Genomic DNA, 14,918 nt, shown 5'->3' with positions numbered 1-14,918 from the left:
AGTAGTTGCTTAGGGCTTGGGGCAGGATTGCTGGGGAGCTGGAGGGAGGAATGGTGATAGCTAAAAGATACAGTTTCTTTTTGAGGTGAATTTCCAAAACTTTGTCAGAAGAGGCAAAGGGTTGACAGGTTACCTATTAGTACTATGCTGTCTTACCCCCTAACACAGAATTATCTGCCACACCTACTCTTTCTCACCAAGACAAGTAGTATCACTTTAATTTGCTAATTTCCTTCCACTATACTGACAATATCACTAAGATTATCTGTCATTCTTTCCACTCTTTTCAACAGTTTTAGAAATTCCTGGTATCTTGGAATTAACATCTCATGTTCACAGTTAGTTCTTGTTACAAATAAATTGGAAATTTGTCAGGCAGAAATTCCTAAGGCATGAATCATCTCTTCTATTTGCTCTTATCTGTCCATAGACTATGGAAAACTTTAATAACCACTTGATCAAACTCAAAACTCACAAGATTGAAATTCATTAAAGAAGGTGAGTATAAACCCTGACTTTAACCAGGACAACATTTCTATTCAGAACCAAACTCCAAGTTCTAAGCTTTTGGTGAAATATTTCCTAAGTTCTAAGAAATGAAGACATTCGAGAATATTTATTTGAATCACAGTATTGTAATCTAAATATAAGCCAAAGACAAAATTGGACACCACTTAAATGCCAACCAACAGGGGTTTGGTTAAATACATCAGGGTGTATTCAATGAATGGAATATCATGCAGCTGTCAGAAAGAATGAACTGGCTCTAAATGTGATGAGCAAAGAATAGTAAACTCCCATTTGTTTTTTAAAAAATATATACATAGATGGTTATGGTAGATACAGGAGGCAGATAAGGGAGGGTCCCAGAGAATCTCTAACCCACTCCACAAGTGTTTACATCAGATGCTTTTGTGCAGATGAGGGAACCTAACCAAGGCCTTGTCTGGGCATGCCCACAGCAGACTGGGGGCCCGCCTGTGCACTGGAAGAGTGGGGTACAGTCACCAGGAACGTGTGTCTTGTGCAGGGGGAAGAAGCCTGGGCTCTTCAGCTTGTGCATGTGGTGGCCTGGTATGCGATCTGTGAGGTGGGAGCCTGTTGGCAGAACCCCTTTTTTTGCTGAGAGCTTTCTTTTAATAACTTCCGTTCTCCTCACCTTTCAACATGTCTGCATGGCTAATTTTTTCCTAGTCATACAACAAGATTTTAGCTGAGCTAAGGAACAAAAATCCTGCATCAGTTATATGTAGCAATAGTGTTGCCTTTGGACAGGGAAGATGCCTGTAAGACAGGGATAGGAGGCAAATTTTTCCCTATAACATTCTTGAGTAACTTTTGAATTTCCCATGTTTCTACATATCCAAATTTTATAAATGTACAAGTTATTACTTATTCAAAAAGTTTATTCTTAAATGTATATACTGTTACATTAACAAACTTTCTTTAAAATTCTCATTCTACATCAAAATTCTAAGGTACTAGTAAGAAGGCATCATGACTTAAATTTCTGTATATTGCTTCATATATATACTGCAGGCAATCTAAAGTAGTGAAACTCACCATAAATTTATAAATGAGACTTTTAAAAATTAGTAGTATAAAACGAGGCATTGCATTACTGCAAGGTTAATGAAATGACCAAGGTGAGTCTGTGCAACAAGCCAGCCAGGAATTCTGCATGGTCCCAGTGTAAGATAAAAATCCATCCAGGTCCCAAATGCAGTTTGACAGGGGCAGCTTCCATTCTGACTTAAGTTCAAACTCAGCTAATCACAAATGGATATTCCAAATTCACTGCATCAAAAGGCCCATTTATGTAGAGTTTTAATGTATTTATTGATTCTTTTGTTCTGGGAATATTATGTCAATAGAGTGATATAAAACTACTTAAATTATTTATTACTTAATTATATGTATGTTATGCCGGTACTTTATATTCACTTTGTATAATTGTTTCCAAATAACTCCATGGCAATGTGACATCAGAGAGGCTTGTATGTCATTCACTTTCCATTCTGCTTTAAAAAAAATAGTGTCCATAAACTTAAGAATTTTATGTTTTATAATTTTCAAATATGTTTGTTCTCAAAGAAAACTGAAGGCTTCAAATGCTGTTTGATATAAAATGCAAGTATTTGCCTGAAGTGACTCTCATAATTTGAAAATATATTCTCAGGACTTAAGGATTAAGAACAGCAGGCATTTGATTATGAATCTTTTCTCTCCCTCTATTTTCTTCAACTCCCCAAAATATAATCAACAAGGAAAACAAAGCCACACAGGACCTAGATCTTCAGCATACAAGGAAACAAAAAACACTGCAACTTTCAAATTACCTCTAAGTAGCGATAAAAAGAAAAAATTTCAACAGATTTCCTATAGCCTTCCAGCTGCTATAAGCTTATAAGGATGAAAAGTAAATAAAAGGAGTCTTATTAAAAGACTACACACAAAAAGTAGAGAGTAACAGAGGAACTAGAGGAAGTACAGCCAAAATTACTCCCAGAAAACAAAAGTGCAATTATAATGCCAAAATATTATACAGGACTTGGTAGTCCATAGCCCTGGCTATGGGAAGAAGTTTGAAAATGGAAGGAACCAGAAATGGCTGCCTTGGAGAAGCAAGATGTGTACACATGTACACACGTAAAAGTATATGGACTCCTTGCAGACAAGCCAGTAAAGAGAAAGAATAAATTAATAAAGAGAAATTAAAGACCCTATAGAAATGAAAGAGAAACAAGACATGCCAATTCTTCCTTCACTAAAAACACCACCATTTATAAACAAATAGCATAGCAGAGGGTAGAAATGTCAGGAAAGAACACTCTCAAAGTAGGAGCTCTTTCCAAGTAACAAACAGGACTAGAAAAAGGCATATCAGATCTGTAAACAAAACAACTACAAAAGTCAGAAAACGCCAATAAAAACATTACTATTGGTGAAAAGTCTCCACCCTAAAACCAGCCACGATCCTGAAGAAAGCTGTAACACAACATGAATTAAATATCATCAATCAAGCAACAGGGATATGAAAAAATACCTTGAATCAGAGATACAAACAAACAAACAAAAACCAACAACAAGAAATGAAACAAGAGCTGACTAACCTGAGGAAAGAAACAGAACCAAAAAAAGGCACGTAAAAAGTAAAGGCTATGTTATAAACTACCCAAAGGAGAATACAAAATAGATTCAAATTAAAACTTAATACAGGGCATTGAAAAAAAAACCAGAAAAATAATCAAGAGAATGAAAATTAAGAAGTCAGAGAAAAAGGGTCAGAGAAAAAGTGACTGAAATGGAAAACTAGCAAAGAAAGTCAAACATATGTATAATCAATGTCCCTGAGGATGAAAACTGAAACAATGAAAAAAAAAAAACCCTAATATTTAACACTACTATCCAAAAAAAAAACTTTACAGAAATAAAAGGAGACCTGAATCTACAAATAGAAAGGGTCCACTGGGTACTGAAGCAAAATAACCCAGGACTATCAACTCTAAGTTGCAAAAGTATTAGACTTCAGCAATAAAGAAAAAAAATCCTCAAGGCCTCCAGGCAAAAAGAGAAAATTAGCCTACTAAGAAAATTAAACAGGTATCATATTTCTTTAAAATAATATATAAAACAAAGTAACAGTGGAAATAGCATTTTAAAGAAACTTAAAGAAATTAATGACCAAAAGGTATATTCACTCAAGCTGTCCTTCAAGTATCACAGCCACAGAAAACCACTTTGGAACATTCCAGAACTCTGGGGATATGTAAATGTGCCTTTCCTGAGGAAACTACCAAAGGATGATCTTCATTTAAGCAAAGAGTAACTAGTGAAACTTTACGAAAGAACTGACATTGAGTATTCCATCTCTTTAATTGTAGACAAAGACTAAAAGAAGGGTGAGTCATGGGTTAAAAAACAAAAATGTACTTTGTTTTTCAAATAAAAGAGCAAATCCATATATAGTAAATACCATATACAGAAACAGAATGGAAAGCATTTCAAATGCTTGAATATTTATTACATTTTTCATTATACTGATCATGTTATAGCATCTAAAATAGGAGAAAGCTACTTGTTGAAAAAAATCATTATGAAAAATTCATAACACAAAACAAGACAAACACATTAAACTTAATATGGTTAATCATGTATAGAGCTTAGTCGGATGGAGAAAATAGGTTTTTGGATAGTAATACTTTCAAGGTTGTCATCAAATGATTTAACTGAAGTAAAAGAAATTTTTTTAAAGCTCAAGAAAAGTTTATGATTCACATTTAAGGCAGGAAGTTATTACACAGGTAGGTTAAAGTAGCAGATAAAATATATTTTACGTAAGAATATGATTTCATATAAATTTACTATTTCAATCATGCTGTCTCCTGGCCTATATTAAAATAACTCTATATTCACAAACTGAAATGGGGATTAGGGACCATAAATTGTAAAGATCACTGATATCAAAATAATAAGCAGCTACAACAGTATTTACTACACTAAATTGTTCAGCATAATCTCACTTAATCCTTATAACACACTTACGAAGATGAATAATTTTATTATTCCCATTTTATGGCTGAGGACATCGGGCACTGAAAATTATCTAACTTATACAAAGTCATGGAAATATAAGTAGTAGAATCAGGATGGAAATCCAGATCTGATAAAGACTTCATGGTTCATGCTCTTTTATCAGTATGCTATGTTGCATGTACTCTGTAATAAAATCTCATTTAACTATGGTAATTTAGTCTCATAAATTTTAAATATTTCTTTCTTTTTTTTTTCTTTTTTTTTTTTTTTTGAGACAAAGTCTCACTCCATCACCCAGGCTGGAGTGTAGTGGCATAATCTAGGCTCACTGCAGTCTGTAATCTCTGCCTCCCGGGTTCAAGTGATTCTTGTGCTTCAGCCTCCCAAGTAGCTGGGATTGCACCACCACACCCGACTAATTTTTGTATTTTTAGTAGAGACGGGGTTTCAACATGTTGGTCAGGCTGGTCTTGAACGCCTGACCTCAAGTGATCCACCCACCTCAGCCTTGCAAAGTGCTGGGATTACAGGTGTGAGCCACCACGCCCAGCCCAATCTCTTATAGTTCTTTGCTTACTTTACTATAATAACTTTGTCCCTTCCTTAAATTCATACAGTTAGTGACTACCTACGGAGGTAGCCCAGTCTTTTAGATAAAAGTTCAAATCATTTTAAAAGGCATGAAAAGACCAAATTATCTCTCGAACTACCCTGTAGCCCTTACCATTCTGCTCCTAGACCTGCTGCCTGTTCTACTCCACAATTAAACCTTACATTCCAGTCATACTGAAAAACCAGCAGCCTCATAATGAGGCAGACATGGCCCTTTCTCATTTCTTTATTTTTTTTTTTTTTTGAGACGGAGTCTCGCTCTGTCGCCCAGGCTGGAGTGCAGTGGTGCAATCTCGGCTCACTGCAAGCTCCGCCTCCCGGGTTCACGCCATTCTCCTGCCTCAGCCTCCCGAGTAGCTGGGACTACAGGCGCCCGCCACTGCGCCCGGCTAATTTTTTTGTATTTTTAGTAGAGATGGGGTTTCACCGTGGTCTCGATCTCCTGACCTCGTGATCCGCCCACCTCGGCCTCCCAAAGTGCTGGGATTACAGGCGTGAGCCACCGCGCCCGGCCGGCCCTTTCTCATTTCTAAGCCCACCAACATGATGGTCATTCTGCAGGGCAACTCCCCTCTTCTGTCTTCCCTCAACTTGACCTGGAATTATTTTCTTCTTATCAACCTCAAAGACCATTTTAGGTATGGCCTCCCTGGGGAAGCCTTTGTAAGCACCTATCAACTTCATCTTGTTTATATTTCTTCTGCATTTTACTTGATCATGTAATTTGTCACGCTGTTGTATAATTGTCTGTTACTATCTGTCTCAAATGTCCCAGCATAATATCTAGCAACTAGAATTTTTAAAAGGCTAACTGATGGGAGAAAAAAAAGTATAATGTGGCTATTTGAAAAAAAATTATTTATATTTATAGAGTTGACTCCAATTATGTAAATATCAATAATGTCATGAAAAATTATAAGTTTTAATAGCTATTTTCGTTATTCAACTTGACTTCTGATGGCAAAAAGTTACATTCCTCTAATTTGTAGATGATGCATTAGTATAAGAAGTCCCAGAATAATATTAAGTAACCATATTATTTTAAATGAATTTAAGATTATTTTTCTTATTACAAATATAGTTTTGTTTTTTCATAGAAGAGTATGCTGATCAGAAAAGGAATAAACTGAGTAAACTGGTGAGATATCTTGACAAAGGTCTGTCATTGGTTACCATGAAAAACATCTAAGCAATACTACTGGTCATCAGCCAAAAAACTGATCTCTACCACATCACTAAGAAACATAGTTTATTATACTTTCCCTCTTTGATGTTACTGTAAAAGAATAGAATTTATGCCTAACATCTTAGTTTATTGTACCTGCTCTTTTATTCATGAATATACCTAAATGTTACCAAAATATATCTTCTGCAGCTTGGACCACCTTCTGAAGTGAATAATGAGCTCCTCTGTTAATCTAGAAACACTTATTTTAATTTCTCTGAATTTAAGGAATGTCCCTCTCCCATCCTAAAAATTGAAAAATAAGCCCATGTTTACTTTATCCATACAATTCACCATGCCCACATAATAATTATTTTAAGGTTACTTCTTTCCAGATCTGCACAGGACTTACATGTTTTAGACGAGATGAACTACATTCAAATCTACCCAGCATTAAGTAACCAAGAAAATGATACTATTTGTGTAGTGAAAAATTAAAAGACCAACAAAAGTTTAAAATATATGTGAACCAGAAGTTTAAATTCCACTTCTAACAGTAATTAATTTTAGAAAATACATAATTATAGAAAGACAAGACAATAAGATAATGCTTTATCAATCCTTTCCTCCGATAATTCTGACAAGATTTAAGAATACTATAATACAAAATGTCAAAATAAACCATTTTAAATCCTAATGACCACTTTTCCTGAAATTCATTAAAAATTCTAAAATAAAAATTAAAAGATCAAACTGTCTCTAGAAACATAAAAAAGCAAAATGTAAGAGGAAGTTTAATCAGATGTTCTCATAATAAAACTTTATAGTCTTAAAATAATAAAAATTTAAAAAATTCCTTAAACATATAAAACATGTCTTTCAAAGATCTGATGTCACAATATAAAGATTTTCACAAAACTGCATGACTAACCTGTATTTTTTCTTAATAAATTTACAGTTATATTTACCTTCAGATCCCATGATGAAGTGATGGATATCAGGGCCTGTTGACATACGAGGTCCTTGACAGCTTTTTTCTATTATACCTCTAGGTGTTACCATTTTTATATGAACCACCTGTTTAATACAATACACGATGTAAATTCTAGACATCTGTTAGTGAATGTGTGTCTATGTACAGACATTTATATATATTTATGTAAAACCTAATTTTAAAGTATTGGGTTAAGTAATAAATTGTGATGCTTTTAAGAATTCTAGTATCTTTTAGTAATTTTTAGACTAAAGTTAAATTTGTATATAACCTTAAAAGAGGGAAAAACCATTCTAAGATTGTACATCTCTTGATTTAAAGTGGTTTATTTATTATCTTAAGAACAACAGAATAACACATTTATTTAAACCAAATTTAGGGTTATCCATATGGCACAGAACTAACGGACTCAAAAACTAAGCAATAATCATAACCTTTATGAAGCATATTATTCATGTCAGGCACTGCTCTAGACACTTAGAATTCTAAGAAAAAAATTATTCTCCCTTTATCCCCACCTTCAATCCCACTTAGTAGAAAACAGTGAAAAGAATTAAATATTAATTATGATCAGGTCAAATTGGGATGAAGCAGTAGAAACAATGACTGAACTTAAGAGAAGGAAAGAGATGCGTGACTCATCATACAAATGAGAAAGTAAGTATACTGGAGAAGGAGGATCACTCTAAAAATAGTTCCTGAGATCTGAATCAGAAGTGGTTAGGTAAAAATCCAAAATATTTTTAGAATGAATTTTGGACCGATAAATAACAACAGTCTATTTATTATTGAAGGAAATGAGCAGAGAACATCAATAAGCAATACACAAAATACAAAATAAAAATTGCCAATGAGGACCCCTTAAAAGTTTACATTCACTAGCAATTAACAAAATACAAAAACATAAATAAAGCGTCCAGTAAAATACAAAGATTCTCATGGTGTTAGTGAGAATGTCAATTGGTACAAAATTTTTATAGGGCAATTTGGCTGTAAGGATCCAAAGTCTAAAATGTATAAACTTCTTGATCCAACAAATCAACTAAAGGAGCTTACCCAAAGAAAATGATTAAAGATGTATATACCAAAGAAATTTTAAAAAGAGTATTTTTCCTTTATTTTCTGTAATTTTGAAATCAAGAATAATTTAAATGTTCATTAAGAGGGAGTTAAACCATGCATTCTCAATAAAAGAATTATGTAACTCTTTAAAAACGATGGTGCAAACCTGTTCATTTACATGTTAATATATTGATGACATAATTTAAAGAACAGATGAAACACATATGGTCCTCTTTTTTATATTAAAAACTAGATATATTCATGTGCTTATTGCATGCCTAGAAACAGTTCTAGAAGTGATGGCACCAGCAGCCCATCTGGAGTGGCTGCTGCAAAGACATTGGCTGCAGTGGGGGTGGCATGACCAGGGCTGTGCACTCCATGGAGCCAACGGGAGCTGGAAACAGGTGGAAGCCCCACCCCCTTCCTAGTTGGCAGAGCAAAAGCCACGCATTCCTGAGTGCAGCTGCGGCAGCCCAGCTGTGGCTCTGGACCCAGGCATCCCTGTGCTCTGGGGGCCAGAAGCACGCAGGAATCCCACCCTCCCGGACACAGCTGCAGCCACCCAGCTGCGGCTGCAGACCCAGGCATCTCTACACTCTTGGGGGCCTGGGAAGCCCCCGGCCCCTGCAGGCTGGGAAGTGTCTGCTTCCACCGCCTGGCTTCTCCCCATTCCAGTGCCTGCTCCAATCTTGGAGAAAAGTTGAGGCCGAGCCTGCGTGCTGCTGCAACCCAGCCGGGTGTGCGCATGCTCAGGGCAGTGCTGACATGCCAGCACCCTGCTGCCTCAGCCCCCTCCAGACTTTGGGCACCAATGAGCACAGAAGGGAGGATAAGTGCTGGCTGAGGGCAGCTTGGCACTGGCCTGCAGGAGGCCCTTAGCATGAACAGCCTGGGCATCTGGGCACCATAAACAGTGGCAGGAGGCAGACAGGCTCCTGGGCGGAAATGGGCGGTCCCCGGTGAAACCCCACCTTCAAGCCAGGGAGGGCCTGACGCCTGGGGGCTGGGCTGCCAGTTCCACGGACTGGAGTGGGAACTTATGATGCTTTTTCCAGGATTGCCCATAACCACCCATGGACAAATCAGCACAAACTTCCTCCCCTCTGAACCCCATAAAAACCCAGGACTCAGCCAGAATTAGGCAGATGCCAGGATGACCTGTCTGCAGAAAGGAGCTACCCACTGTGGATCTCCTTTCTGCTGAGAGCTGACACTCATCAGGATGCCCTGTTTATGGAGAGGAGCTACCCACTGTGTGTCTCCTCTCTCCTGAGGGCTAAACACTCATCAGGATGCCCTGCCTGTGGAGAGGAACTACCCACTGTGGGCTCTCTGCTGAGAGCTGGATGCTCATCAGGATGGCCTACCTGTGGAAAGGAGCTACCCAATATGGGTCTCCTCTGAGCTGTTTTGTCACTCAATAAAGCACTCCTTCACCTTGCTCACCCTCCACTTGTCCGCATACCTCATTCTTCCTGGATGTGGGACAAAAACTCAGGACCCGCTAAATGGCAGAGCTGAAAGGGCTGTAACACAAACAGGGCTGAAACACGCCCCTTGTTTGCCCCATGGAGGGCAACGAGAGGGAAAGAGAGGAAAGAAAAGGAGAGAAGAGCTGTCTGTGGCCCTTCAAGGAGCCCAGACCTAGGAGCTCCCTGAGCCAGGGCTATGGCTCACTCTTTGGGGTTCTGCAGTCCCTGGCGTCTCCAAGCTTCCAGGCACCACCACATTCCCTGGTGCCACCAATGGAAGCTGCTTGCAGTATGCCTGGTCCAGCAGCAGCCTTGTAGGGAGCTGATGCCTGGAGCTGCCCGTCCTGTCACAGCTGGCGTGCCTGACTGTGCGCTGTGGCCAGACTCCACACTCACTCATTCACACACCCCTCACTGCTCTGTGCCTGGCTCGCCGTTGGCAAGCATGGGATCCAGACCAGCAGTGTGAGCCAAGCACAGCCTGCCAGGCCGAGTGGGCTGAACAAGCCCAGTGGGCCCAAGCAAAACTTGGGCAAAGGTGCCGCCAGACAGAGGTTTCTGGCTAAAGAAGTGACAACCCAAGAATCCCATGACAGAAGGATGAATATGAAGATGTTAAAAGTGTTCAAAATGATATGTATTTAATATACACAGGACACTTAAAAAAAAATAGTGTCAAAAAAAAAATAGGGTCTTGCTTTGTCACCCAGGCTGGAGCGCAGTGGTGGAATGATAGCTCACTGCAACTTCAAACTCCTGGGCTCAAGCAATTATCCTACTCCAGCCTCCTGAGTAGCTAGAACTACAAGTATGTGCTACCATGCTCAGCTAATTTTTTAATTTTTTGTAGTGATGACGTCTTGCTCTGTTGCCCAGGCTGGTCTCCAACTCCTGGCCTCAAGCCTTGTCCTCAAAGTGCTGGGATTACAGGTGTGAACTACCATGCCCAGCTATAGCATACATTTTTTATACTTCTGTAATGAATATTTTTTAAATAAAAAATAAGTTTCTAATTGCTTGAATTGTCTATTCACAATTATAATTTTAAAAGGAGCATTTTCTTCAGAAAATTCTTCAAAATGAAATGCTCACTGCATCATACTTTACTTTCTTTTGTGAAGATCCAGAATTTTTAGTTTGGTTTTGTCACTACAGAGTTCAATGTTTTTCCTTCTAACAGTGCTTCATAACTGAAGAATGTAGCAAGGCTCCTTTCATAGAAGCAGTGGATTACCGCTAATAGCGATGAGCTTCAGCTCTGTAACACTAGCACAAGAAAGTGTAATCAGATATGCTCAGGAAATCCGTTAGTGAAGAGACATTCACTAAATTAAGAAGTATTTGAGATGGACTATAGTTGGAATTCCTTAAAATGATCTTGAAAACAAGTGGGAACCAGAATTTAAGATGAAAAGTATATCCCATTGTACACAGACTTCTGACTCTTCAGATGTTAAAACTTTTAAATTTTTAAAAAATTTGGACTAAACAACTATCTTCAACTTTTTTCAAACAGTTAAATAAGCTATGAGCATCGTTACTGTGCTTTAATTAAATATGCACTAATGTTAAGAAATATATTAACATGTTCTTTAATTTTTTCACGGGTTCCATTGTAGCCACATGTATTAAAAGAATATCAACTTTAGAAAAATTGTCATAAAAGCAAACAATATAAATTAAGACAGCTTCAGAGGATACTATATATTGCAGAGTTAAAATTTAAGTTAAAAATAAAATGTGCTGGCTGGGCATGGTGGCTCATGCCTGTAATTCCAGCACTTTGGGAGGCCAAGGCAGGAGGATTACCTCAGGTCAGGAGTTCAAGACCAGCCTGGCCAACATGGAGAAACCCTATCTCTACTAAAAATACAAAATCAGCTGGGCATGGTGGCGCATGCCTGTAATCTGAGCTACTCTGGAGGCTGAGGCAGGAGAATCGCTTGAACCCGGGAGGCGGAGGTTGCAGTGAGCTGAGATTGTGCCACTGCACTCCAGCCTGGGCAACAAGAGTGAAATTCTGTCTCAAAAACAAACAAAATAAAATAAAATAAAATAAAGTAAAATGTGCTAAGTAATTATTAATGCAAATAATTACACTAGGATGTACACTTATAATTTGTATCCCTTAAATATCTCCAAAAAAATGATCAAAATAAATTACATGATTTTGCAGTGCTAAATGTAGCTGTTTACCAAATATTTGCTTAACTCTGATAAAGTCCTTAATAATCCAATAGCAAAAGGATCAAATTTTCTCCCCAAAACTGAATTTAGATTATTTTAATTGCAAAAAGAAAAATGTGCTTTTCTAAATGCCTTGAATAAAGAAAAATAAATAGGATAATGAAAATATTTAAAAAGTATTCACAATATAGACAAAAGTTTTTAATTCCTCAGTGTTAACTATAAAGAACCAATATATCTTATTAAAGATTTCATATTCCTAATAACAAAGATATTGATGAAAATGTGGAAACTTTAGATTTCAAAAGCAAAGCTAAATAGCTCCAGGAATAATGTTGGGAACATCACTTTAATAGTCTCAAATTAAAGTTCTTTTAAACTACTATGAAAATATTGACGATAAGGAAACAACATTTATGAAGCACCTACTACACACCAGAGATTTTGAGTTTTCATTTTATGTCCTTTACTCCTCACAATAATTCTATGCAGCAAATATCATTATTCTATTTTACAGAAGAGGAAACTGAAGTTTAGAAATGTAAACCAATTTGTACAAATTCACACAACTAATCACTGAAAAAGCAACAAATGATACCTAATCCCTAACTAGGGTGCCCAGAGTTATATACTATTATTATACTAACTCCCAGCAAAGTGGCACCATATCAGCTACAAAAAGCAGTGTGCACATAAAACATGACAGGTCTTACCACTACTTGGTAGAACAATTTCAATCAGCCTATTTAATTCTATACAGGAAAAATTATTTTCAGAAAAATGCAAAATCTCCTAAGGAAACAGAGTAGCAAAAACGAAATCATCTAAGTAAATGGACTAAAATCACGGTAGAGTTGAAGACTTCATTTCCACGAGGCTTGTAAAATAATATTTGTATACAGACATCCATCAGTATCCCCATAGAACTGGTTCTAGGACCTTCGAGGATACCAAAATCCATAGTACTCAAGTCCCTTACATAAAACAGCACAGTATTTACATAAAACCTATGCACATCCTCTCACATGCTTTAAATCATTTTAGAATATTTATGAATAATACAATGTAAATACTATGTAAATTGTTGTTCTATTATATTTTTTGTATTATTTTCCTTGTGGTATTGTTATTTTTTTTTCCAAATATTTTTGAGCTGCATTTGGTTGAATTTGTGGATACGAAACCAGTGGATATAGAGAGCTGACCGTATTTTATGAGCTGGATACTGTGAAACATCTACAAAGCTTAAAATGTAGTCACCTGAAAAGGGGCATCCTTAAATAATGACCACAGTTGTGTTTTGATTAACTTTCTACTATACATGTCCAATGTTATTATAGTCAAAAGGAGTTTATTTATGGGAGGGGGGAATCTACCATCCAACTCTTTTTCTTTTTTCTTTTTTTTTTTGAGACAGAGTCTCACTCTGTCGCCCAGGCTGGAGTGCAGTGGCACAATTTCGGCTCACTGCAAGCTCTGCCTCCCAGGTTCATGCCATTCTCCTGCCTCAGCCTCCCGAGTAGCTGGGACTACAGGAGCCCGCCACCAAACCCAACTAATTTTTTTTTGTATTTTTAGTAGAGACGGGATTTCACCATGTTAGCCAGGATGGTCTCGATCTCCTGACCTCATGATCCGCCTGCCTCGGCCTCCCAAAGTGCTGGGATTACAGGCGTTGGCCACCGCGCCCAGCCCCAACTCTTAATTTTTAAAGGCTTCTAATCATTTTATAATAATATCTATATACTAATCAATTATTACATAATAACTAGAAAAATATTTACCAGGTCCTCGATATTGCCATAGATATTCTTCTTCATGCCTGATGCCCGAGTAGATACCCATCCTCCTACAGTACTGAACTCCAGGGAATCTGGTTCATGACCTGTACAATAACCACTTTCTTTAAGCTGAAAAACAAAAATTTAACATTTTACAGTGAAAATGGTCCCATTACATACAGCACTCAACACATTAACTCCTCCCACTTTAAAATTTCCATATGTCATTGATATTTGAATTTATTAATTCCTACATAGCAAAAAAAAAAAAGATACTTTTATCACACTAGTCCTAAAAAATTTTTTTAAGCTTTTGCCTAGTGGAAAATGTTACAAGATTAAAAAATGTAGGCCAAAAGAAGTTCTATTTTTCACAGGTTCACCAGATAATCATACTCCTTACATCCTTTTGTTTTAAGGCCAGCTGTCCTTCCCCACTTTTTTTTTCTACAAAGAGATAATTTAAATATTTACGGAGATCAGATTATGCTTAAATAACAGCCAACTTTACCTAAACACTTTCAATAAATAAAGTACTTAATCTCCTGTTCTCTCTACCCTAATGTAATATGCAGCAGGCCTGCAGAAAATCCGAGCAAATTGCCTGTACTTAATTCTCTCAAGGAGTCATGTGTTTTAATGTACAGGCATCTGGCTAGGTTTCCTGCATGTAATAACATCATTTATTTGTGATGCAGATCATGCATTACTGTACATTAAATAGTCACTTGTTTCTCATTTTTCTATATTATCTTGGCTTTGCCATCTGCACAGCACCTGAGATTGAATAGATGCCCTTTACTGCAACACCACCAAAGCCATTCCAATGAAATCATTTTAAAGACTCAGCCATCTCTTCTCAAACGGTACAGACACCACCATCTGCATACCCGCTGTCTGCTACACTCAAGCCCATCAATCTGTGTTGACCATTTTGATAGTCATCCAGTTAAGCAACTGTTCTATTTTTCAAGTAAGCCACACAGCTATGTAGAATATGTCAGCCACGTCTGTATATTTGTATTTAAGTATGGTGTGAAAGTTGTAATCCAAAATATGAAAGCCTATTAGGTTAAATATAATTTGTTAGGTTTTACGTATCAGCA

General features: G+C 37.1%; 1 protein-coding gene across 2 annotated transcripts in view; it reads right to left on the bottom strand.

Annotated features, from left to right (window-relative positions):
* Positions 1-14,918, bottom strand: part of AGPS (alkylglycerone phosphate synthase) — a 157,745-nt gene that overhangs the window by 68,407 nt on the left and 74,420 nt on the right. For both annotated transcript variants that reach the window (XM_031008691.3, XM_063695017.1), the window contains exons 9-10: positions 13,816-13,941; positions 7,282-7,390 (exon numbers count right to left, since the gene is read on the bottom strand). In XM_031008691.3, coding sequence (XP_030864551.1) covers positions 7,282-7,390; positions 13,816-13,941 — 235 coding nt within the window. The remainder of the gene's footprint in view (positions 1-7,281; positions 7,391-13,815; positions 13,942-14,918) is intronic.

The sequence above is a fragment of the Gorilla gorilla genome, chromosome 11 (assembly GCF_029281585.2).
Source record: "Gorilla gorilla gorilla isolate KB3781 chromosome 11, NHGRI_mGorGor1-v2.1_pri, whole genome shotgun sequence".
NCBI classification, from domain to species: Eukaryota; Metazoa; Chordata; class Mammalia; order Primates; family Hominidae; genus Gorilla; species Gorilla gorilla.
The sequence above is the reverse complement of the archived record's forward strand: the minus strand, read 5'-3'. Positions and strand labels throughout refer to the sequence as shown.